This window comes from Aotus nancymaae, unplaced genomic scaffold, assembly GCF_030222135.1.
Source record: "Aotus nancymaae isolate 86718 unplaced genomic scaffold, 86718_ANA_hifiasm-v0.15.2.pri h1tg000221l, whole genome shotgun sequence".
In the NCBI taxonomy this organism is placed as follows: domain Eukaryota; kingdom Metazoa; phylum Chordata; class Mammalia; order Primates; family Aotidae; genus Aotus; species Aotus nancymaae.
The window spans coordinates 116979-144813 of record NW_026988636.1 but is presented as its reverse complement, the minus strand read 5'-3'; the positions used below and the strand labels follow the sequence as shown (position 1 = coordinate 144813).

Below are 27835 nucleotides of genomic sequence, written 5' to 3'. Positions count from 1 at the left end.
TGTCTGTTTCCCTACACCCAGAGGCAAAGCTGGAGGGACAGGGCTGAGCCTGGAATTGCCCTTCCTAGTTTCCTCTTCTCAGCCCACCACCCATCCATCCGTCTCTGGCCATCACCTCCCCTCCCTCCCTTGCTCCAGGCTGCGGGAGGGAGAGCCTAATGGTGAATCCAGCCTGAAGTCCTGCCCTCTCTCATCTATCTGGGAAGGAGGTAGCACCTTTTTCAGGAAAGGGGTTAGGGAGTAAAAAGACTGGACCCTACGTGATCCTAGTGGTGGGGAAGATAACAGTAAAGGAATTTGCAACATTTAAAAAAAAAAAAAAAGAACTCATGGAGATGGAGAATAAAATCAATGTTACCACAGTATAGGAAGGGTTTGAGGGTGGTAGGAAATGAGGATGCATAATAAGTATGAACTATAGTTAGATACAATAAATAAAATGTAGCATTTTATAGTACAAAAACATGACTACAGTCAGCAATAACTTGTACATTTTAGCATTACTGAGGGAGTAAAAATTAAAAGACAGCACAAAGAAATTGTGAATGCTTGAGGTGATGGATAACCCATTAACCATGATGTGATTATTACACATTGTATGCCTCTATCAAAATATCCCATTTATTCCATAAACATAAGCACATACAATTTACACATTAAAATTAAAAACAAAAATATATATATAAAGTAACACACACACATACACAGACACACACTGTGCTAATCAAAACATCTGATTGGCTTAATATAATAAGGGTAACAAAACAGACCAGAACCTATAAAAGTTAAATATGTTACCAAGTAAAATATTTCATTAGATAAAAACTATACTTCGAATTGACTTTTAAAGCAAAACAAATATTTTAGAGTATCAAAATTGATCTCTTTAAATTGCTAAAAACTATTGAAATTCCAAATCAAAAACTTCAGAGTATCCAAATGTAAAAGTAGAAACATCTGAATACACCCTTATTTTTCAGGTCATGTGTGGTGGCTAACTCCTGTAATCCCAGCACTTTGGGAAGCCAAGGCAGACGGATCGCCTGAGGTCAGGAGTTCAAGACCAGCCTGACCAACATGGAGAAACCCCATCTTTACTAAAAATACAAAATTAGCCAGGCATGGTTGTGCATGCCTCTAATCCCAGCTACTCAGGAGGCTGAGGCAGGAGAATCCCTTGAACCCAGGAGGCAGAGGTTGCAAATTATGCCATTGCACTCCAGCCTGGAAAACAAGAGCGAAATTCCCTTTCAAAAAACAACACAAAACCTTATATTTTAAAAATATACTTTCCTTATGTGTGTAAATCTGATTTTTAAAAACATAAAAAAGATAACAGCTATATTATTTATAAGAAATCCTGAAATAAAACATAAAAAAAAATAATTGAGAATGAAAAGACTATGAGCATTACAAATAGATTAATGTACTCCTTTCCAGAGTTAAATTTGCATTGCAAAGTTTACCTGGCAAGGATGTTTGTACATCCTTCATTTTGATGGCTATATTCAGAACAGAATCGTTATTTTCAGTTGTAACCTGAATGGGTTTTAAAATAAAATGATTAGCACATGATGTATGTTGTATAGGATATGATGTTAATAATTAAATATATAAATATAAGAGTAATTACCTTCAAGGTGGGAAGATTTTCAGGATATTCTAACAAGCAAAAAAATATATATATAATCAATCATATGTGAATACGGTAAGGCCAACCATACATTCATGGAGTGTTAGCATCAAACTAAATACTCTTGCTTGTGTTAGTGTAGGATTTCATGTTTTTCTAGTTTATTTCTTTGAGACAGTAACATGACAGAAATACACTGAAGAAAATGAGAATACCGCCTTCAAAAAACATATACTTACAAGTTAAAAAGTGAGATTATGCACCATGTCTATCAATAAAAGAAAGTATTGCTATCAATGTGGATAAGCTAATAAGAGAAATGTGATCTAAAATCAGAGGAGCAACTCATACACCTGGAAATCAATGTCAAAGCAGGTGGTACATACTCCTGCACATCTTTCATGCAAGACATCAGAAGGATTTATACCATTATGCTACAAACATTCATCATGCTCTTCCACTTGCCCAATAACTAAGAAGATACACAATAACAATGACACTTCAGTTGAGTGTATACTTCACATCTCTTCAGTGGAAGTGTCCTGAATTGAGCCGTTTGGATATATGTTTGGTGAATCCTAGTAGATAATATTCCTTATTTATCATAACCATGTGGTGTAATAATGTGCCTACATTTCTTGTATCCTCTAGTTTAGCCTTCTGAAAGTTTCTTCATCCACTCATGGCAAGAAGATAAAATATATAAACCCCATCAAAAAGTACAATAAATTATACATACTTATACAAAATGGAATTGCTATAGGCATTAGATATTAATAACCTTTTATATTTGGAAATCAGTACAATATTCATTGAAAGTAACCATGTTAGGATTCAGTTAATGCATTCAACATTACTTTTTTCTAAAATTAGTCTAGTTTGGAGTATCACTTTAATCTATAAAGAATTTTCATTAAATAGCTATTTTAATAAAAAAGCTAGCAAAAAACCTAATGCTTTCATATTAAATTTTAACTCATCTGAATAACTAATAAAAAATATATCTCTGATGTCTGATAGTAATAAACAGGAATAATGAGTCACTGTGGTTTATCCCAATTCTACACTCCTTCCAGATTCCAGTAGTCATTGGAGAAGCCAGAAATCAAATCTGGTAGGCAAATATTCTAAATACATCTGAAGTGAGTTCACCCAGGTTTCCTCAGCAGAAGCCCCAAAATTACCTAAAAAACTTATTCCTTCCCCTCTTTCCTGCCTTGTAATCCCTCTTTCTTGATGAAAATAATTACATCAGTGGTCACATTGCTTCTCATTCTACAGAGTTTATGGATTATTATGACAACTTCTTCCCTCTGGTTTTAGCAGTACCATCAGACATCTATAATTTCTATTACTTCGTCTCTTTCTCCTTCCCCTCTCCAATGAAACATGCTATGAAATAAGAGCAAAATTATGCTGTCCCCTGATCCTTTTATGTCTTGAACTGCTTTCCAATAGTTCTTCTTCCTGATTTCAATGTACAGAAGTCTATAACCTGGCTATTCAGATCATGGCCAAGGACCAGCAGCATCAGCATCACCTGAGAACGTACTAGAAATGCAGAATCTCAGGCCTGCTGAATCAGAATGTGCATTTTCAAAGAGCCCCGTGCTGATTTATTCAGGGGTGGGAAGCCCTCTTCTATCTTTAGTGCACATGACATTAAATATCTATTGCTAAATTACCTGCTCCAGATTTTTCAACAACCGTTATTCCTGTGGCAATATTTGAAAGAGAAACTTTCTTTTTACTTATAGCCTGAATGGAATGAGAAACAAAATAATCAATAAATAATATATACTTCATAGATTATATAATTAGTAATTCAACATATAAATGAAAGAGTCATTACCTTCCAGGCCGGTTGTTTCTGAGAAGACACTGAAAAGCAAAATGGATATATAATCAATCATATGTAACTATGATAAAGCCAACCATACATTAATGCAGTGTTAGCATCAAGCTGTATCCTCCTGCCTGTACTGAAGCAGGAGATGAGGGCAGAAAAACAAATTTTCCTCCTTGCCTTTGGTATAAGCAAACTTCCCTGAGTCCTTCCCCCTCCTGTGGAACTGTACCCTGCTCTGCAAGTTTTATGAGTTTATAGATTCTTGTATTCTTGTTCTCTATAGCTAATAACTGCAAGTTTTGTTTTTCATCTAAGCAGCACAGTGAAGGTCATGAGATACGTCTGAGCAAGTCTGGATTGCAACCATCTAGGTGCCATAGCAAAGGATGCAAGATAAGCTTGTGTGAGGCTCTTCAGCAACCTAGATAACGGCCATCTAGGTCACATAGCAAAAGTCGTATGTAAGCCTGAGTTATAGGCCCGTCATTGCTTGATAAACTGCCTTTGTTCTGCTCTTGTATTTTGTGTATAAAAGTCAAGCCCTGGGCCAGGCGTGGTGGCTCACGCCTGTAATCCCAGCACTTTGGAAGGCCGAGGCAGGTGGATCACGAGGTCAAGAGATCGAGACCATCCTAGTCAACATGGTGAAACCCCGTCTCTACTAAAAATACAAAAAATTAGCTGGGCATGGTGGCACGTGCCTGTAATCCCAGCTACTCAGGAGGCTGAGGCAGGGAGAATTGCCTGAACCCAGGAGGCAGAGGTTGCGGTGAGCCGAGATCAAGCCATTGCACTCCAACCTGGGTAACAAGAGTGAAACTCCAACTCAAAAAAAAAAAAAAAAAAAGTCAAGCCTTGTCTTTGTTCAGAGCTCAGCCTTTGAATGCAAATCTGTTGAACTGGTGCACACCTTAATGAAATCCTCCTGTTCCACCAATTGGTCTCTCTGGTCTCCTGATTCCCGTAACAGTACTAGTGTAGAATTTGATGTTTTATAGATTATGTCTTTGGGACAGGAACATGAGGAAATATACTGAAGAAAATAGGAATACAGGCTTCCACAAAATATACAGTTATAAAATTACAAAGAGATATGCATCATATGTATATTACCAAAATAAAAAGTATCAATATCAATGTGGATATGCTGAGTGATGAGGACTAATGTGATCTAAAATCAGAGGAGCAACTCATACACCTGGGAATCAATGTCAAAGCAGGTGGTACATACTCCCGAATGTCTTTCATGAAAGATATCAGAAGAATTTATACCATTATGCTACAAACATTCATCATGCTCTTTAACTTGCCTGATAACTGAAAAGATACACAATCACAATGACACTTCGATTGAATGTACACTTCATGACTCTTCAGTGGAAATGTCCTCAATTGATCAGCCTGGATATATGTTTAGTGAATCTTAGCAGATAATATTCATTATTTTTCATACCCATGTGGTGTAATAATGTGCCTACATTTCTTATATCCTGTAGTTTAGCCTTTCTGAAAGTTTCTTCATCCACTCATGACAACCAGGTATAATATAAAAGCCTCAAGAAAAAGTATCGTTAATTATCGATTTTGACATATTTCTACAAAATAAAACTCCTACACAGATTAGTTATTAACAAGCTTTTACATTCGAAAATCATTCTAATATTCATTGAAAAAAAAATTTTAAAAGTCAATTAATAAATTCAACATTATTGTTGTTTCTAAAATAGTCTTGTTTAAAGTATCATGTTATTCTCTAAGGAATTTTCATTAAATAGCTATTTTATCCAAGAGTTAGCTCCCTGAACAACGAAGACAATATATTCATATTCAAATTTATCTAATTTGTATAACTAAAATCAACAAAACATGTATTTCTGATGCCTAAGAGTAATATAGAAGAGTAATAAGTCAGGGTGGTTAATGCCAATTATAGCACTTTTTCTTGCTTCAAGTCATTCCTGGAGCAGCCAAAATCAAATCTTCTTATATGTAAATATTCAAAATGAATGTGAAATGAGTTCATTCAGGTTTCCTCAGCAGATATCCCAAAATTAAATAAATAACTTCTTTTTTTCCCTCCTTCCTGACTCACATTTCCTCTTTCTTGAGGAAAATAATTACTACATCAGTGATTTCCTTAGTTCTCATTCTACAATGTTCATGTGTCATTATGATCACTTCTTCCCTCTAATTCTAGCAATACTTTCTGGTGCCTACAATTTCTTTTACTTCATCTCTTTCTCCTTTTTCTGTTTATGAAAACATAGCTGTAGATGTAAAGCAAATTATGCTGCCACTGAGACTGTTACATCTTGAACTGCTCTCTGATGGCTCTTCTTTCCAATTACAATGAAGAAAGGTCTATAATCTTACTATTTAGATCATGGCCAAGGAACAGCAGCACCAACATCTCCCAAGAATCTCAGCCCTGCTGAATCAGAATGTACAGCTTCAACGAGCCACCCACTCATTTATTTTGGGGAAAAGGCATTCTCTTCTATCTTGAGTAAACATGACATTAATTGTGAATTGCAAAATTACCTGTCTCAGATTTTTGCCCATCCTTTATTTCTGTGGCTATATTCAAAACAGAATCTTTCTTGTCAATTGTAGCCTGAATGGGATGTAAAACAAAATAATCAATACATAAAATATATTTCATAGACTATACAGTTAATAATTCAAAATATAAATGAGAGTGTAATTACCTTTAAGTCCAGCTGTTTCTGAGAATACACTGAAATCAAAAGGGATATGTAATCAATCATATGTAAATATAATAAAGGTGTCCATGTATTCATGTAGTATTAGCACCAAGCTGTATCCTCCTGCCTGTATTACTGGATGCTTAGATGTTTTACACTTTGTGTGTTGAAACAGGATCATGACAGAAATACATAGAAGAAAATAGATATAAAGGTTTCACAAAATATAAACTTCCAATTTCAAAAGTAATAATATTTTCATATGTCTATTACTACAATAAAAACTTGTTATTATCAATGTGGATATGCTGAGTAATGAGGACCAATGTGATGTAATATCAGAGAGGCAACTCATACACCTGGGAGTCAATGTCAAAGCAGATGATAAAGGCTCTCGTATGTTTTTCATGCAAGACATTGGAAGGATTTATACCATTATACAACAAATATTCATCATGCTTTTTGACCTGCCTGATAATTAAGCAGGTACAAAATGACAATGACACTTTTGTTGAATGTACACTTCATAACTTCTCAGTGGAAGTATCCTGAATTGATCAACTTACATATATGTTTGGTGAATTCTACTATATAATATTCTTTATTTCTCATATCCATGTGGTGTAATAATGTGACTACATTTCTGGCATCCTCTAGTATAGCCTTCAGAAAGTTTCTTAATCCACTCGTGGCAAGAAGACATAATACATAAACCTCACAAAAAAGTATGATAAATTATTAAATTTGACATACATATACAAAATAAAGTTACTACAAGCATTAGATGTGAGGAAGCTTTACATTTAGAAATCACTCCCATATTCATTGAAATAACTACTTTAAGAGTCAATTAATGAATTCAACATTATTATTTCTAAAAAGTTCTGGTTTGAAGTATAATGTTGTTCTCTAAAGCATTTTCATAAATTACTTTTTATCCAAAAGTTAGCTCTTTGAAAAAAGAAGACTAAGTATGCATATTCATGTTTATCCCATTTGAATAATATCAACAAAACATATATCTCTGAAGCCTAATAGTAACGTAGAAAAGTAATGAGTCAGGGTGGTTTATCTCATTTCTAACACACTTTCCTGCCTCCAGTAGTTCCCAGAGAAGCCAAAATCCAATCTTCTTTAATGCAAATATTCTAAATGCATCTGAAGGGAGTTCACTCAGGTTTCCTCAGCAGAATCCTCAAAATTACATGAATAACTTCTCCGTTTCACTCTTTCCTGCCTCACAATCTCTCTTCCATAAGGAAAGTAATTACTAAATCAGTAGTGTCCTTAGTTGTTGTTCTACACTGTTTATGGGTTATTACGATCACTTCTTCCCTCTGTTTTGGCAATATCGTCTGAGGCCTATAATTTCTATTATTTCGTCTCCTTCTCTTTCCCCTCTTGATGAAAACATGCTGTAGAACTAAAGCAAAATTATGCTGTCCCCTGAGTCTGGTATGTCTTCAACTGCTCTTTAATGGTTCTTCTTCCCAATTTCAATGTAGGTAAGACTATAATCTTACTACTCAGATCAAGGCCAAGGACCAGCAGCATCAGCGTCAACCAAGGAATTATTACTAATGCAGAATCCCAGGCCTCCTCAATCAGAATGTGCGGCTTCACTGAGCCTTCCGCTGATTTGTTCAAAAAATAGAAGTTCTCCTCAGTCTTGAGGGAACACGACATTAAATGTGTATTGCAAAACTACCTGTCCCAGATTGGTCTCCATCCTTTACTTCGCTGGCTATAACTGCAACAGATGTTTTCTTGTCACTTGGAGCCTGAATGGGATTTGAAACAAAATAATCGATACATTAAGTATATTTCATAGACTATATATAGAGTTAATAATTAAAAATATAAATGAGAGTGTAATTACCTTCAAGGCTGGTTGTTTCACAGAAGACACTGAAAAGAAAAAGGGTTATATAATCAATGATATGTAAATACGATAAAGATAACCATACATTCGTGCAGTGTTAGCATCAAGCTTTATCCCCTGCCTGTATTAGCGTAGGCTTTGATGTTTCATACTTTGTGTTTTGGAACAGGAACATGACAGAAATACACTGAGGAGAACAGAAATACAGGCTTCATGAAACATACACTCACCGATCTAAAATCAGAGGAGCAACTCATACACCTGGGAATCAATGTCAAAGCAGGTGGTACTATTCCCGCATGTCTTTCATGCAACACATCAGAAGAATTTATACCATTGTACTACAAATATTCATCAGGCTCTGTAACTTGCCCGACAACTGAGAAGGTACACAATTACAATGACACTTCAGTTGAATGTATACTTCATGTCTCTGCAGGGGAAAGGTCCTGAATAGATCAGCTTGGATATATGTTTGCTGAATACTCGTACATAATATTCATTATTACTCACACCCATGTGGTGTAATAATTTTCAACATTTCTGGTATCCTCTAGTTTAGCTTTCTGTAAGTTTCTTCACACACTCACGCAACACGATATGACACATAAGCCTCAATAAACAGTATCAGCCTTTATCGGTTTTGACATACTTCTACTAAAAAAAACTACTACAAGCATTAGATACTAGTAAACTTTTACATGCAGATATCACTCCAATATTCATTGAAAATAACCATTTTTGGAGGCAGTAAATGAATTCAACATAATTTTTGTTTCTAAAATAGTCTTCTTTGAGGTATCATGTTATCCTCTAAAGAAATTTCATTAAATAGTTATTTTATCCAAGAGTTAGCTCCTTGACCAATGGAGACAATGTATTCATATTCTAGCTTATCTAATTTTTAATAATTAAAATCAACAAAACATCTATCTCTGATGCCTAATAGCAACAAAGAAGAGTAATGAGTCACCATGGTTTATCCCAGTTCTAGCACTCTTTCCTGTTTCTGGTAGTTTCTGGAGCAGCCAAAATCAAATCTTCTTTTATGCAAATATTCTAAATAAATCCAAAGTGAGTTCACTCACGTTGCCTCAGCAGAAACCCCTAAATTACATACATAACCTCTTCTTTTCCCTCCTTGCTGCCTCACAATCCCTCTTCCTTGGAGAAAATAATTACTACACCAGTGGTTTCATTAGTTCTCTCAGTCTACAGTATTTATGGGTTATTACAATCACTTCTTCCCTCCAGTTTCAGCAAAACAACCTAGTGTCTATCATCTCTATTACTACATCTCTTTTTCCTTTCCTTCCTGAAGAAAACATGCTGTAGAATTAAGGCAAAATTATGCTGTTCCTTGAGCTTGCTATGTCTTGAATTGCTCTTCAGAGGTTCTTCTATTTAATTTCAATGTAGAAAAGTTTATAATCGTACTACTCAGATCATGGACAAGGACCAGCAGCATCACTGGTGCTAAATAACTTATTACAAATGCAGAATCTCAGGCTTCCTGAATCACAATGTACACTTTCAATGAGCCCCCTGCTGATTTATTTGGGAAGGGAAGTTCCCTTTTATCCTGAGTGAACTTGACATTAAATGCGTTTTGCAGAATTACCTGTCTCAGATTTTGATCCATCTTTTTTTTCTGTGGCTGGATTCGAAACAGGGTCTTTCTTTTTACGTGTAACCTGAATGGGATTTGAAGCAAAATAATCAGCACATAAAGTATATTTCACAGACTATACAGTTAATAGTTCAAAATACAAATGAGAGTGTAATTACCTTTGAGGCCCGTTCCTTCTGAGAAGACACTGAAAAGAGAAAGGGATACATAATAAATCATATGTAAATATGATAAAGATATCCATACATTGATGCAGTGTTAGCATCAACCTGTATTTTCCTGCCTGTATTAGTGTAGGCTTTGATGTTTTATACTTTCTGTCTTGGGACAGGAACGTGACAGAAAACCACTGAAGAAAACAGGAAATCAGGCTTCCAAGAGTTAGCTCCTTGAACCACAAAGACAATGTATTCATATTCAAGTTTATCTCATTTTTATAACTAAAACAAAAAAATATATATCTCTGTTGCCTAACAGTAACAAAGAGGAGCAATGAGTCAGTGTGGTTTATCTCAATTCGAGCACTCTTTCTGCTTCCAGTAGTTCCTGGAGCAGCCACAGTCAAATCTTCTTTTATGCAAATATTCTAAATGCATCTGAAGGGAGTTCACTCAGGTTTCCACAGCAGAATCCCCAAAATTGCATAAATACCTTCTTCTTTTCCCTCCTTCCTGCCTCACAATCTCTCTTCCTTAAGGAAAGTAATTACTCCATCAGTGGTGTCCTTAGTTGTTGTTCTACAGTGTTTACGGGTTATTACCATCACTTCTTCCCTCTGGTTTTGGCAATATCGTCTGAGGCCTATAATTTCTATTACTTCATCTCCTCTTTCCCCTCTTGAAGAAAACATGCTGTAGAACTAAAGCAAAATTATGCTGTCCCCTGAGTCTGGTATGTCTTCAACTGCTCTTTAATGGTTCTTCTTCCCAATTTCAATGTAGGGAAGTCTATAATCTTACTACTCAGATCAAGACCAAGGACCAGCAGCATCAGCATCAACCGAGAATTTATTATGAATGCAGAAACCCAGGCCTGCTCAATCACAATGTGCAGCTTCACTGAGCCTTCCGCTGATTTGTTCAAAAAATAGAAGTTCTCTTCAATCTTGAGGGAACATGACATTAAATGTGTATTGCAAAATTACCTGTCCCAGATTTGTCTCCATCCTTTACTTCTCTGGCTATAACTGAAACAGATGTTTTCTTGTCACTTGGAGCCTGAATGGGATTTGAAACAAAATAATCGATACATTAAGTATATTTCATAGACTATATATAGAGAGAGTGAATAATTAAAAATATAAATAAGAGTGTAATTACCTTTGAGGCTGGTTGTTTCACAGAAGACACTGAAAAGAAAAAGGGATATATAATCAATCATATGTAAATACGATAAAGTTAAACATACCTTCGTGCAGTGTTAGCATCAAGCTTTATCCCCCTGCCTGTATTAGCGTAGGCTTTGATGTTTCATACTTTGTGTTTTGGAACAGGAACATGACAGAAATACACTGAGGAGAACAGAAATACAGGCTTCATGAAACATACACTCACCGATCTAAAATCAGAGGAGCAACTCATACACCTGGGAATCAATGTCAAAGCAGGTGGTCCTATTCCCGCATGTCTTTCATGCAACACATCAGAAGAATTTATACCATTGTACTACAAATATTCATCAGGCTCTGTAACTTGCCCGACAACTGAGAAGGTACACAATTACAATGACACTTCAGTTGAATGTATACTTCATGTCTCTGCAGGGGAAAGGTCCTGAATAGATCAGCTTGGATATATGTTTGCTGAATACTCGTACATAATATTCATTATTACTCACACCCATGTGGTGTAATAATTTTCAACATTTCTGGTATCCCCTAGTTTAGCTTTCTGGAAGTTTCTTCACACACTCATGCAACACGATATGACACATAAGCCTCAATAAACAGTATCAGCCTTTATCGGTTTTGACATACTTCTACTAAAAAAAACTACTACAAGCATTGGATATTAATAAGCTTTTACATTCAGATATCACTCCAATATTCATTGAAAATAACCATTTTTGAGGCAGTAAATGAATTCAACATAATTTTTGTTTCTAAAATAGTCTTCTTTGAGGTATCATGTTATCCTCTAAAGAAATTTCATTAAATAGTTATTTTATCCAAGAGTTAGCTCCTTGACCAATGGGGCCAATGTATTCATATTCTAGTTTATCTTACTTTTAATAATTAAAATCAACAAAACATCTATCTCTGATGCCTAATAGCAACAAAGAAGAGTAATGAGTCACCGTGGTTTATCCCAGTTCTAGCACTCTTTCCTGTTTCTGGTAGTTTCTGGAGCAGCCAAAATCAAATCTTGTTTTACGCAAATATTCTAAATAAATCCAAAGTGAGTTCACTCGCGTTTCCGCAGCAGAAACCCCTAAATTACATACATAACCTCTTCTTTTCCCTCCTTGCTGCCTCACAATCCCTCTTCCTTGGAGAAAATAATTACTACATCAATGGTCTCATTAGTTCTCTCATTCTACAGTGTTTATGGTTTATTACAATCACTTCTTCCCTCCGGTTTCAGCAAAACAAGCTAGTGTCTATCATCTCTATTACTACATCTCTTTTTCCTTTCCTTCCTGAAGAAAACATGCTGTAGAATTAAAGCAAAATTACGCTGTCCCTTGAGCTTGCTATGTCTTGAATTGCTCTTCAGAGGTTCTTCTATTTAATTTCAATGTAGAAAAGTTTATAATCGTACTACTCAGATCACGGACAAGGACCAGCAGCATCACTGGTGCTAAATAACTTATTACAAATGCAGAATCTCAGGCTTCCTGAATCACAACGTACACTTTCAATGAGCCCCCTGCTGATTTATTTGGGAAGGGAAGTTCCCTTTTATCCTGAGTGAACTTGACATTAAATGTGTTTTGCAGAATTACCTGTCCCAGATTTTGATTCATCCTTTTTTTCTGTGGCTGTATTTGAAACAGGATCTTTCTCATCATGTGTAGCCTGAATGGGATTTGAAGAAAAATAATCAGCACATAAAGTATATTACACAGACTATACAGTTAATAGTTCAAAATAAAAATGAGAGTGTAATTACCTTTGGGGCCCGTTCTTTCTGAGAAGACACTGAAAAGAGAAAGGGATACATAATAAATCATATGTAAATATGATAAAGACATCCATACATTGATGCAGTGTTAGCATCAACCTGTATTTTCCTGCCTGTATTAGTGTAGGCTTTGATGTTTTATACTTTGTGTCTTGGGACAGCAACATGACAGAAACACACTGAAGAAAACAGGAATATAGGCTTCACAAATTCCAACATAATATAATTTGTCATATATCTACTCCTAAAATAAGAGAGTTTCAATAGCAATGTGGATATCCTTAGTGATGAGAACCAATGTGATCTAAAATCAGAGGAGCAACTCATAAACCTGGGAATCAATGTCAAAGCAGGTGGTCCTATTCCCGCATGTCTTTCATGCAACACATCAGAAGAATTTATACCATTGTACTACAAATATTCATCAGGCTCTGTAACTTGCCCGACAACTGAGAAGGTACACAATTACAAGGACACTTCAGTTGAATGTACACTTCACATCTCTTCAGTGGAAGTGTCCCTAATTGATCAGCTTGGATATGTTTGGTGAATCCCAGTAAATAGCATTCATTATTTCTCACGTCCATGTGGTGTAATAATTAGCCCACGTTTCTCATATCCTGTTGTTTAGCTTTCCGAAAGTTTCATGATCCACTCATGACAACAAGATATTATATAAAAACCTCAATAAAAAGTATCATCAATTATCAATTTTGACATACTTCTACAAAACAAAACCACATTAGATATTAATATGCTTTTACATTCAAAAATTACTCCAAAATGCATTGAAAAACTCATTTTAGAGTATATTAATGAATTCAACAATACTTTTATTTCTAAAAGTCTTGTTTGAAGTACCATATTATTTTCTAAAGAATTTTCATTAAATAGCTATTTTATCGAAGAGTTAGCTCCTTAAACAATAAAGACAATGTATTCATATTCAAGTTTATCTCATTTTGATAACAAAAAAGAAAAAAAAGGTATCTCTGTGGCCTAACAGTAACAAAGAGGAGCAATGAGTCAGTGTGGTTTATCTCAATTACAGCACTCTTTCTGCTTCCAGTAATTCCTGGAGCAGCCACAGTCAAATCTTCTTTTATGCAAATATTCTAAATGCATCTGAAGGGAGTTCACTCAGGTTTCCTCAGCAGAATCCCCAAAATTACATGACTAACTTCTTCTTTTCCCTCCTTCCTGCCTCACAATCTCTCTTCCTTAAGGAAAGTAATTACTCCATCAGTGGTGTCCTTAGTTGTTGTTCTACAGTGTTTACGGGTTATTACGATCACTTCTTCCTTCTGGTTTTGGCAATATCGTCTGAGGCCTATAATTTCTATTACTTCATCTCCTTCTCTTTCCCCCTTGATGAAAACATGCTGTAGAACTAAAGCAAAATTATGCTGTCCCTGAGTCTGGTATGTCTTCAACTGCTCTTTAATGCTTCTTCTTCCCAATTTCAATGTAGGGAAGTCTATAATCTTACTACTCAGATCAAGGCCAAGGACTAGCAGTACCAGTGTCAACCAAGAAATTATTATTAATGCAGAAGCCCAGGCCTGTTCAATCAGAATGTGCAGCTTCACTGAGCCTTCCACTGATTTATTCAAAAAATAGAAGTTCTCTTCAATCTTGAGGGAACATGACATTAAATGTGTATTGCAAAATTACCTGTCCCAGATTGGTCTCCATCCTTTATTTCTCTGGCTATAACTGAAACAGATGTTTTCTTGTCACTTGTAGCCTGAATGGGATTTGAAACAAAATAATCAATACATTAAGTATATTTCATAGACTATGGAGTTAATAATTAGAAATATAAATGAGAGTGTAATTACCCTGAAGGCTAGTTGTTTCAGAGAAGATACTGAAAAGAAAAAGGGATACATAATCAATCATATGTAAATATGATAAAGTTAACCATACATTCATGTAGTGTTAGCATCAAGATTTATCCCCCTGCCTGTATTAGCGTAGGCTTTGATGTTTCATACTTTGTGTCTTGGAACAGGAACATGACAGAAATACACCGAAGAGAACAGAAATACAGGTGTCATGAAACACACACTTATAATTTCAAATGTGATATTACTCTTTATATGTCTATTACCACAATAAAATAGTGTCATTGTGCATGTGGATATGCTGAGTGATTAGGAATAAATGTGATCTAAAATCAGAGGAGCAACTTATACATCTGGGAATCAATGTCAAAGCAGGTGGTAAATGCTCCTGCATGTCATGTCTTTCATGCAAGACATCAGAAGGATTTGTACCATTATACTACAAATATTCATTGCGCTCTTCTACTTGCCTGATAATTGAGCAGGTGCGCAATGAGTATGATGCTTTAGTTGAATGTACACTTCACAACTCCTCAGTGGACGTGTCCCAGAATGATCAGCTTGGATATAGGTTTGGTGAATCCTAGTATATAATATTCTTTATTCCTCATACCCATGTGGTGTAAGGTCGGTTGCCTCGCCACGAGCTCAGACGCACACGCCTCCCCCTTTTGTCTGAAAGCTTGGAACTGCTCAGGCATGTTCCCTTCTCCCTTTCTCACACAGCCTGGCCTTCCGTTAAAGAACCCAGTATGCAAGCAGAGTCTTGTGATTCTAGCCAACAGCAGTCAAGTCTTTCTAGCCAATAGCAGCCGAGTCTTTCTAGCCAATAGCAGCTGAGTCTTTCTAGCAATAGCAGCCGAGTAATTCTAACCAATAGCAGCCAAGTCCTGTATGCAAACAAAGGCTTGTAACCTTAACCAATAGCAGTCCTGCTGTCCCACAACCAATCGAGCTCCTTCACTCCCTATAAAATCCCACATCTGAGAGGAGTCCGTGCGACTTCTCTGGCCCCTCCTGTTGGACCACAGAACCTCACCCGGGAGCCTGAATAAATTCCTTCATATTGGATCTTCTTGTGTTGGCCTCAGTTTCTTCTTTTTAAACTTGGCAAGAACTGAAGAACAAACCTTACATGTGGTATAACAATGTGCCTACATTTCTTGTATCCTCTAGTTTAATCTTCAGAAACTTTCTTCATTTCACTCATGGCAAGAATATACAATATATAAACCTCTTCAAAAAGTATAATAAATGATCAAATTTAACATACTTATACAAAATAAAGTTGCTACAAGGATAGATATGAATAAGCTTTTACATTTGAAACTCACTCTAATATTCATTGAAAACAAACCTTTTAGGAGTCAATTAATGAATTCAACATTATTTTTGTTTCCAAAATAGTCTAGCTTGAAGTATACTATTCTCTTAAAAATTTTTATTAAATTGCTATTTCATCCAAAAGTTAGCTTCTGGAGAAACAAAGTTAATGTATATATATTCATGTTTATCTCATTTGAATAACTAATATCAACAAAACATGTATCTCTGATGCCCAATAGTAAATAAGAGTAGTAATCAGTTACTGTGGTTTATCCTAATTCTAGCACTCTTTACTGCTTCCAGTAGTTCCTGGAGCAGCCAAAGTCAAATCACCTTTTATGCAAATATTCTAAATACATCTGAAGTGAGTTCATTTATACTTGAGTCATAATTTTAAAAATCATTTTCTTTATACTCCTCAAGTCTCCTGATATACCTACATTTTCTGAGTTCAGCAGTTCAGCACTCTTGCCATCTGTTTGTCCAGTTTTGCAAAAACATACACGTCAACAAATAATGTTTCCTAGGAATACAACTAACAATGGATGTGAAGGACCTCTTCAAGAAGAACTACAATCCACTGCTCAAGGAAATAAGAGAGGACACAAACAGATGAAAAATCATTCCATGCTCATGGTTAGGAAGAATCAATATTGTGAAAATGGCCATACTGCCCAAAAGAATTTATAGATTCAATGCTATCTCCATCAAGCTACCTGTGACCCTCTTCACAGAATTTGAAAAAAACACCTTAAACTTCATATGGAACCAAAAAAGAGCTTGCATAGCCAAGAGAATCTGAAGCAAAACAACAACAACAACAACAAAACAAAGCTGGAGTCATCATGTTACTGACTTCAAACTATATCACAAGGCTACTGTACTCAAAACAGCATGGTACTGGTACCAAAACAGAGATATAGACCAATGGAAGAAATAGAGGCCTCTGAAAGAACACCACACAACTATAACCATCTGATCTTTGACAAACCAGAGAAAAGCAATGGGGAAAGGATTCCCTATTTAATAAATGGTATTGGGAAAACTGGGTAGCCATGTGCAGAAAGACAAAACTAGATCCCTTCCCCACACCTTATACACAAATTAACTTCAAATGGATATAAAAATTTAAACATGAGGCCTAACACCATAAAAACTCTTGAAGAAAACTTAGGCAATATCATTCGGGACATAGGCATGGGCAAGGACTTCATGACTGAAACACTAAAAGCAATAGCAACAAAAGCCAAAATAGACAAATGGGAACTAATTAAACTTAAGAGCTTCTGCACAGCAAAACTATCAATAGAGTGAACCGGCGACCAACAGAATGGGAAAAAAGTTTTGCAATCTACCCATCTGACAAAGGGCTAATATCCAGAATCTATGGAGAACTTAAATTTACAAGAAAAAAACAAACAACCTCATCAAAAGAATGGGTGAAGGAAACGAACAGACAATTCTCAAAGGAAGACATTTATGCAGCCAACAAACATATGAAAAAAAGCTTATCATCAGTGGTCATTAGAGAAATGCAAACAAAACCACAATGAGATACCATCCCACGTCAGTTAGAATGGCAATCATTAAAAAATCAGGATACAACAGATGCTGGAGAGCATGTGGAGAAATAGGAATGCTTTTACACTGTTGGTGGGAGTATCAATCAGTTCAACCATTGTGGAAGACAGTGTGGTGATTCCTCAAGGATCTAGAACCAGAAATACTATTTGACCTGGCAATCCCATTACTGGGTATATACCCAAAATTTATAAACTGTTCTATTGCAAAGACACATGCACACATATGATTATCTAAGCACTGTTCACATAGCAAAGACTTGGAAGCAACCCAAATGCCCATCAATGATAGACTGGATAAAGAAAATGTGGCACATATACACCATGGAATACTATGCAGCCATCAAAAAGAATGTATTCTTGTTCTCCGCAGAGACATGGATGAAGCTGAAAACGATCATTCTCAGCAAACTAACATGAGAACAAAAAACCACATGCCGCATGTTCTCACTCATAAGTGGGAGTTACGTGGACATAGGGAGGGGAATATTACACACCAGAGCCTGTCAGTGGGTGGAGGGCTGGAGAGGGATAGCATTGGGAGAAATACCTAATGCAGATGACAGGATGATGGATGCAGCAAACCACCATTACGCTATGAAACAAACCTGCACATTCTACACATGAACCCCACAACTTAAAGTATAACTTAAAAAAAGAAGATTGTCACTAAATCTTCTACTGCCATATATTATAGCAAGATACACTCAATTTGAAACAGAATAGGAATATTTGCTGCAGAATTATAGTATATAAAAATACATAAAGGAAATAACTTAATTGTATTAGTAGGCAAGAAAATAACTAATACATGATTGATTTTTTAAATTTCATAATTATAAACAGAAATTTAACAAAATATAAAACAAAACTGAACCAGCTATATAATTAAAATGAAATAAATTTTTTATTTTAATTTTAAATCAGAAATTATTAGTTTAACAATTTTGCTGAAAGGTTAATCAAATAAGAACAGATTATAATTACCCAATATTGCCATAGTAACTTCTGTATAGAAATCTGTTAAATATTCACCAAAAGTCAAAAATCTAACAGCACAGAAACTTAATATTTCATATTAAATTGCAACTCATGCAAATGAAATAAGCAGCATGCTATATCACTATACTATTCACTATTAAAATAGAATTTTTAAGACAATACCTAAAATTAAGTTGGGGCTATAACTGCTGTAAAGAAAATAATTCACATGACAGTCATAAGACTGTCATTTTAGAAAGACCTACATGCAAAACTGGCCCTTCACTGGTGTTTGGAAATTTATATTTTAAAGGCTTCTCACCATTTTCTAACTGAGAAAAGTAGATCACTGTACCTAAACTGTTTGCATAAACAATGTAGTTGACTCTGAACAGCTGCTTTTCTTCTGGAAGTCTGGAACTTTTGCACGTGTGAGAGAGGATGCCTATGTAACTAGCTTCCATAAAATCTTTGGATACTGTGTAAGTCTCTATGAGACTCATAGTGATAAACAACATTGCACATATGCTGTCAAAATTCAAGGCTACAGGAATTAAGCACATCCTGGTAACTCCACAGGAGGGCTCCTGGAAGCTTGTGCCTGGCTTCCCCCAGATATGCCACATGTCCCTTTGCCCTGAGCTAATTTTATTTTGTATTATTTCACTGTAACAAATCAAAGCCCTGAGTATGACTGTTTGCTGAATCCTTCTAAGTGAATCACCAAACATAGAGGCAGTCTTGGGAAACCCTGACACAATTGCATTACATGAGATTTTTTTTTCCTTCACGTGACACAGACGGTTTATTCACACCTCTCCAACCGCCACAGTTCCACATCCCAGCTCATTTAAACAGTGCTTTTTTGTAATCAAAACATCCTTATTCTTTTTTATCTATGGTAATACCATCAAGAGTAATTCACTGTTAGAAATCTTACCTGGATTGCTATTTATAGAAAGCGCTTTAGATTTCTTTTCTTCTTTGTATTCAGAAATTAGTTTGAGAATGCTATGCATAAAATTAATAAAGGAAATTTACATGTTAATACTATTATTAAAAAAATTTACCAAACATACTAAATTACTAGAGTATTTTAAACAGTATCAGGATGTTAATTATCCTATACACTTCTCTTCTGTAAGCTCTACAAACTTCTTAGTACCTTTCTAATTAAATAATAACGACAGGTGAAGTACTCATGAAGTGAAGGCAGTATAGCTCATAAACTAACTCACATCACCTTGACATAATAGAAAGTCACCTTCCTGGCTCTTACTGATACGTCCTGGCTCTATAGCCTACAGGTATTTCCTGTTAAACAGGTTGCTTCTCTTAGGCGCAATGTCTTCTTCTAGATTGTACTGCCTTCTTTCATGAGGTTGTTTTACAGGTTTAATGAAGTAGCATTTTTAACATTCACAGAGAAATAGTAAAGTAGTGGAATCTGTTCTTAAATTTTATTGCTGGAACTATTTTGAAATCCCAAATCAAACCCAATGTGTGTTTTTTCATAGGTTCTAATATTCAAATGCTTCAGTTTAAGAAAAATGTTGTCCTAATTTTGTTTATTGTTCTATTATTTGTGGCTTATAATTCAGGGCATCTCAATTATTTCATAATTTGTAAATCAATTTATTTATGAATACATTATTTCATTAAAATAGGTAACATGATTGTCCACTATTACTGAGCTCATCAATTCCAAGGAGAGAAAACTAACAGATGTCAAGATCTGGCTTGGGCTACCACTATCACTTCTCTACAGATTCTAACTGAACCAGCAGATGTTTGCTAGAGTGACAGTTAATCTCCATGTTATCTCCAACTGACATGGAAGACAAAGCCCTACTTTCATTTTTTTTAAGTTCCATAAAATAGATGAAAGTTGACATTTTCTCATTTCCAAGATACATACTAACAAAATATTTACACAACACCCCATGTGTTATTAGCTCCATTCTCAGTTTATAGATCACCTTTGTAACGAAAATCACAATTCTAATATAAGGTGCCACCCATTTTGTTTTGACTCAAACTATTACTTAGCTGGCCAGCAGCCAAATGACCTTCCTGTGACTGCAAAATATGAAATGCTTCATCATGCTAATTTTCTTTGTATTGTTCCAATTTTAGTATTTGTGCTGCCAAAGCAAGCACAAAACCTTTTACATATAAACGCTGATGAGCCATGGATGAGACTTAGTTCTGTTAAATCTAACTAACCAACTTGAGACTCAGATAATTCTGATGAATGACTTCCTATAAAGCAGAATTTAAAAATATTTTAAAAACTTGAGATAGCGATGCAAGCAGCTTGAGAGATCTTCATTATTATAGAAAACAGACCACTTGAGGGGCCAACCACAAGTTGATGCCTACTGCTCTAAGGAAGGATGGCACAGAAGCTTCCACTACCTGAGAAAAGCTCTCACACTGTTTATTTTAAAAGTCTCAGGGTACATATCTGGTAGCAATAAAAAAACCTGCAATTTCTTTCTACAACATTATTTGAATATCTCTGACAGTTTAGAACTATCCCAACTAATATTTGCTTTAAAGAGAAAAAGAAAACAACAAAAAAACCAAGGGACTCAAAAAATAACTCACCACAAAGGTCTTGAAGTCCAGCTTAAAATGTGGGCTCTACATCAGGTTTTGAGTGTGGGTGAAAGTGTCAATTTGCTCACTATGTGTATTCATAAAGTTAGAATTTCAGCTAACAGAGCAAGGTTCTGGTGTTTTGGAAACAATGGCTGAACATATAAGTATATGCATGTGAAATAAAAAATAGTTGTAATTTGAAGTTTTTTAATGGATCAATGTGAAGATTGAGTGATCTCAAACAGAAAGGGCATCAGGGCAACCTGGGTGGCAAAGGTTAATCATTAGCAGACTGTAGGAGCACTTTCAATGGCAAGAAAGCAGCAACAGAATCAATGAAAACAAAACAATGATTAACATGTCCTTTCCCCCTCCCTTTCTGACTTATAGAAACTATTTGTCTTCCTTGAACTTATGGAACCCCTTAGGTTCTTGAAGAATTCAAGGATCAGGCTATAGTAGATGGTCCCCAGTAAACAGCACAAGATTTTTTTGATAAACTGGACATTTCAAGATCCAAATAACTAATTAGAAAAATCAAAGATGTGAAACTACTTTATCCTATGCATAGGGGTTATACTTGAAATAAAAAGAACATTGGAATCCCTAATGAGAAAAGTCTTAAAAGTTTCAATATCAAGAATCCTGTACCTACTACCACTTATCTGGCCTTTTGCTTGATTTCTGGCTGATGAAGTTCCATAACTCTTGAAAACTTAAAAATTTGCCACTTGAAAACTACCTGAACCAAACTATGAAGTCTCACCTGATACATAAGATGCAATTGTTACAATTATTTTAAACTTCAATTTAGTGTTCACTAGCCTTTTTATGTAAAGACTTACATTTCATTTTTAGCAGCAGCAGCATAGTTTTCTGCGGTCTCCCCATATACATCTTGAGAAAACACATCAATATTGTGCTGCAGAAGAAGAATGACTATATCTCTTTTTTCAAGACGAACAGCAAGTGTGAGGGCTGATCTAAAATAACAGAGAGATAATTAAGAACTTTAATAATGTTTTTAAAAGCTAAATATATATACTTTATCAACTTAATATCTTGCTTGTCCATGTAGAATTAACACAATTACATGTACTAATAAACAAGCATCTTGGGTGCTCAAGGGTTTATCTTTGTAAATTATGACAAAGGTTAAAAGCAATGAACAAAAAGGAAGCCTCTTGTCCCACTGTGGTATGACACAGTTAAAGTTGTTGACTTAAAGTCCTTTGATGGGCAAGAAACTATGCTCTGGCCACCTATCTAAAGTAGGCAATTTTAAGTGAAGAATTATTCATTTCTTCCCTAGTCTGATATATTATAATGCAAAATCAACTAAGGGGTCAGATAAGAGCTATCTGTAGGCTTAAAACAATAAAGCCTTAGCTTCAGTTAATGACACTGATAAGCATGTGCTAGGCATTTAATTAAATGTCACATATATATATGGAGGATAATATATCCTTTAAGGGTGTAACCATACACACACACACACACACACACACACACACACACACATATATATGAGCACATACTTACATGCTTAGCCATTGTTTCCAAAACACCAGCACCTTGCTGTGTTAGCTGGACATTCTAACATTATATATATATAATGACTTATACAAAACCACCCTTGAAGAATATATTATTATCCTCCTTTTCACGTAAGAAAACATACTTGGTGATAAGTAATATTCCCAAGGTCACACATCTAGCAAGTGGGAAAGCTTGGGATTAAACCCAGTCCTGTGTGAACCTAAAGCATTTCTTCATTAAAGTTTTACTCATTTAAAGCTATCTTTTCTCCGTCTCCCCATATCAATTAAAAACAACATCAAAATACAGTAGAAATGAAAAACATGAAACTCCTTTAGCTAATATAAAATCATACAATCAAAAACATCACATTATTACATTATAAATAACACATCATATTACAAATAACAAACATCTGTCAATATACAGAGACTTCTATATATAGAAGCCTTCTATGTGTATAATGTCTATATATAGAGACAAATCCTACCAACACTCTTATGTTACTCATCCAAATAATTGTTTTTCTACCTAAATTATAATCTGTGTTGATATTTCTCACTATATCCCAATAATTAAAAGTTAGTCTTCTTATTAATGTAATATTTCTGACTTGAGTGGCTGCTATCACTCTAAAATGACACTCAGGTTTTAAAACAACACAACAAGAACTAAGGTCTGTACCTTTTAAGAGAATCAAGTGCATTTATATTTGCATTTTTCTTTAATAAAAATTCCACCATCTCTAGTTTTCCTTGACTCACAGCAAATAAAAGTGGTGGAGGTTCTTCCTGTAAAACAACAGCAACAATTTATAATTCACAAAATCACATATTTATCAACTGAATTGAAAACCTTATACAAGATCCTATGAGCTTAAATATATACAATTGAAATAACATAAGAGGTGTCTCTTTCTTTTTACTCCTCGGTGCTTTTCTACGTGCTGCTCCTTCCCCTGGAAACAACCCTACTCTGCCTCACTGTAAGAACTCTGGTCGTCTCCAAAAGTCATTTCAAACATCTACCAGTTCCAAGAATCTTTGCTTCTGTCACCGCATTTAGCATGGTATTTTGTAAGGATTTTATTGTTTCCCACCTGAACCAAGAGCTTCTTCAGAGCAAGAGCTGTATTTTTTTCTCTATGTCCTCAAACCCTAAGACACAGTAATAAACGTTTCAGGTATTTTTATTAATGATCTAAATTATTATCTATGAGCAGTGTTTCTTAAACTATTAATACATTCCAAAGAATATTTACTTTACCAGAAGTTGAAGAAAGACTCCAAACGACTCTATGATCACCCAAGTTTGAAAAATGTTACAAAACTGTGCAGTATGTAACTAGTATTTGAGAAATCTTTTGAACTTCACCTAATCCCTATTTGTCAATACTTTTCATGTAGAACATTAACATTTGAGGAATTAGAGTTTCAGGGATACAGTTGTGAGAGCTTACCAGTAAAGGTGGAGGTTTCCTCTGGGTGATACACATTTGCTTGTTTCTATCAACGGTGTCAGAATCTCCTGGGGAGCACCTGACGTTGTCATCTGAGATTCTGACATGATTGACAGTTCATTTGAAGCCTATCTCTTTTTAATTCGGAGAGCTGGGCTCTGAATTAAAAGAGATAGGCTTCAAATAAACTTTCACTCCTTATTATTAAATAGTCCATGGGTTTTCTCTAGTAGCATTTTTATCTTAGCTGTGAGAAAGCTCTATATGAAATGTTATTCTCAACTACAATCCTAGGACCCTGGTGCAAATAATTATGTAATTATAATCATAGGACCCCGATACATAACTCGTTTTAAAATTTATTTGTATTCTAGTTTTCATATTGTTACTTAAAATTTTTTTATTTTAGATAAAATATAAATCAGAAATAAAAATACAATGGCTTATCAATTAAAGCTCTAATAATTACCTATATGAATTATTTATAGCATAATAAAAGCCACTAAATTACCTGCATTTTTAGGAGACAATGTTGAAGAGAAAGATATAATATTGTTGGCAATATGCATAACCTATGCAACTATACCAACTGATAAACCTGAAAAAGCTTACCTGCATTCTAATAGGAAGATGATTCTTTATAGTATATATAAAGAAAAACAGTTTATAAAACACTGTCTAAATTCAAAAGTTCAACCCCATCACTAAAGGATTTATATAAAATATAGACTACATATTTGAATAAATATAAAATATCTTGAAAACCTTGAAATATTTACTAAAATATACTATAAAACAGGGCTTGTAAAATCATCCTTACAGAGGCAAGGGAGATGACCTGAGGAAGTGAAGTACCTAAGTAGGTACAATAGCAAAATGAAGACCACATGCCTCATAGAAAGGCGCAACCTCTGGACAGCATCCTTAACAGTGAGATGGGCTCAAGGGACACCAGACTAGATCCTTTAAAAGAAGCCTGGAATCCAGATCTGTGTACAGTCTCCCAAACCTTACATGTTGACACAATTTATAGAGGCAAACCAAACACATCTATGGGCCACATTTAGACTATAGACCTTGTATTTTTATATTTGCTATGGATATATCTCTAAGCAGTTGTGCATAAAGCAAGTATTTTCATGCAAAATACTTCTTTTGTTTCAGATTTTTTTTTTCTAAAACAGGCTCAAAAATGCAATAAAAATTATTATTAAGAGTCATAGTACCCACTTCAAGCACTTTTACAACATTCATTCATCTATAATTTATGTTTACTTTTCCCAGATTAGCCAGGTGCGATGGCTCACGCCTATAATCCCAGCACTTTGAGAGGCCAAGGCGGGTGGATCATGAGGTCAGGAGTTCAAGACCAGCCTGGGCAACACAGTGAAACCCCATCTCTACTAAAAATACAAAAATTAGCCAGGCATGGTGGTGGATGCCTAAAATCCCAGCTACTTGGGAGGCTGAGGCAGAGAATTGCTCGAACCTGGGGAAGCAGAGGTTGCAGTGAGCTGAGATCATGCCACTGCACTCCAGCCTGGGTGAGACAGAGCGAGACTCCTTCTACCACAAAAACAAAAAAACCCAGACTGTTCACCAAATGGATAATTAGTTTATAGGACTGCTGAAACTAAATCATTAAAAGGATACCTCTCCGTATTCTTACTAACTTCATGGTTTTCAGTGTTTAAAACTGCTATCCTGATTATGCATTGTTCTATGTACTTGACATACTGAGACAGTCCATAATAGAGCTTCAGCTTTAAAAAAAAAGGTTTAGAATTTATTACTATTATAATTGAGAGAACCTTGCTTTTAATGATGATGTATTGACCTAATCACCAGAATGATTACAAAGAGACTCAAAATCCTGAGTCAGTCTCTACTTATTAAAAGACTTCTCAATAGCAAGATGTTAGAAAAGAAGTTAGTCTTAAGCTGATAGATACTGCAAATAATAGTCCTTTTAACTTCCCAACCACAGAGGTAGAGACAGATAAAAGTTAGGCTAATATTATTAGGAAGGAGAGATTTAAAGGAAGCAGCACTTATCAAACTCCAACTCTTCTGGAGATTTCTTAAGTTTTTGAGATAGGGGAATTTATATTATACTTATCTATACAGTGGTTCTTAACCAGTAGTGTATCAGTATCTCAAGAAACTTGTTGTTTTTGTTGTTAGAGACAGGTTCTTATTCTGTTGCTCTAGCTAGTTGTACCTCCATGCCCAGCTTCAAGGAAATATTTTAAAACATACATGCCCTGGCTATATTAGATTTGCTATATTAAAATCTTCAGGGGATATTCTAGACTTATAGATTTGCTTTTAATTTCCTCAGGTTACTGTCATGCACAATTCTAGCTTCGAACTAGCGCAGTTGATAATCACTTCAGTCTCATCTCTCATCCACATAGCAAATCCCCTTTATCATTTGGGATTTGGCCAAAAAGAGTAAAAAGCAAAAGATAGAGCCATTCACTGAAAACTCCATTTACTTTTCCTGGGTAGGGATAGAGAAGAGAATAGTAAACTCAAAATCCAACTTGATTTTACTATATATAAGCTCCTTATCTCCCATTGGCCCATAAAGACATTCTGAACTTGAGAGTACAGTTTAGATGCTTATCTAGGTGGCTGTTTCTGCCAGAATTGAATAATGTCCATTATTTATGTGTTCTTCTCTTTGCTGAACTGTGTCCCACTTCATCCCCACTATTCACTGCCAATCTGGTTTCCTCAGAGTCCTACCAAAATTGATCCATAGGCAATTTTACAACTTACAAACTCTTTCCCAAAGTAAGAAACTTGTCTAAACATATAAATTGAAAACAACACACAAAAAACCTCTTCTCAGTATTTTCCCTCATCACCTAATTTCCAAATTAGCTTGTGTATTTCTGATTGCTCTCCTTTTCATTTTTCCCTCTTAAGCTGCCTTTCCACAGGGGAATCACTTTTTTTTTTTTTTTTTTTGAGACGGAGTCTTGCTCTGTCACCCAGGCTGGAGTGCAGTAGCGTGATCTTGGCTCATTACAACCTCTGCCTCCTGGGTTCAAGTGATTCTCCTGCCTCAGCCTCCTGAGTAGCTGGGATTACAGGCATGCAGCACCACGCCCAGCTAATTTTTGTATTTTTAGTAGAGATGGGGTTTCACCATGTTGGTCAGGCTGGTCTCGAACTCCTGACCTCGTGATCTGCCCACCTTGGCCCCTCAAAGTGCACTTTCAAATGAAATCACCTTCACATACCTTACTTGTCAACAGCAGCAAGATTTACATTTATTGTGAAATGCTTTAATTTTCTTTGAAATTTAAAATAAAGCATATTTACAAGGGTAAATTTTACTTTCCTGTGTCACTTCACACTAATCAGAAAAAAAGAGTAATTTAGTGGAAAAAAACTTAACTATTACCTTTCCCAAATTCAGTTACCATGAATTACAAATTTATTGCCATTCATTTTTTGTTATAATTATTTACCATAAGTGCATGAAAGAAAGCTGTACCCTGTAATGCTTCTTTAAAAGTTCCAATATTTAAAGTAAAATCTTAGACAGTTAAGGCATTTAAAAATATTTTCATTCAAGGAATATTTGAGATTCCAAATATGAAAAAAATGACCCTTATATGCTAAAATAAATGCATTTCAGGTAGTCTGAAAATAACATTGGTTGAT

General features: G+C 35.2%; 1 protein-coding gene across 2 annotated transcripts in view; it reads right to left on the bottom strand.

Annotated features, from left to right (window-relative positions):
- LOC135273056 (ankyrin repeat domain-containing protein 36B-like) overlaps positions 1–14713 on the bottom strand; it is a 40680-nt gene extending 25967 nt beyond the window's left edge. For both annotated transcript variants that reach the window (XM_064371913.1, XM_064371914.1), the window contains exons 1-16: positions 14663–14713; positions 14496–14568; positions 12810–12838; positions 12643–12715; positions 11019–11047; positions 10844–10916; positions 9858–9886; positions 9691–9763; positions 8067–8095; positions 7896–7968; positions 6191–6219; positions 6024–6096; positions 3486–3514; positions 3319–3391; positions 1634–1662; positions 1467–1539 (exon numbers count right to left, since the gene is read on the bottom strand). In XM_064371913.1, the coding sequence (XP_064227983.1) occupies positions 1467–1539; positions 1634–1662; positions 3319–3391; positions 3486–3514; positions 6024–6096; positions 6191–6219; positions 7896–7968; positions 8067–8095; positions 9691–9763; positions 9858–9886; positions 10844–10916; positions 11019–11047; positions 12643–12715; positions 12810–12838; positions 14496–14568; positions 14663–14713 (838 nt within the window). The remainder of the gene's footprint in view (positions 1–1466; positions 1540–1633; positions 1663–3318; positions 3392–3485; positions 3515–6023; positions 6097–6190; positions 6220–7895; positions 7969–8066; positions 8096–9690; positions 9764–9857; positions 9887–10843; positions 10917–11018; positions 11048–12642; positions 12716–12809; positions 12839–14495; positions 14569–14662) is intronic.
- Positions 14714–27835: the final 13122 nt, after the last annotated feature.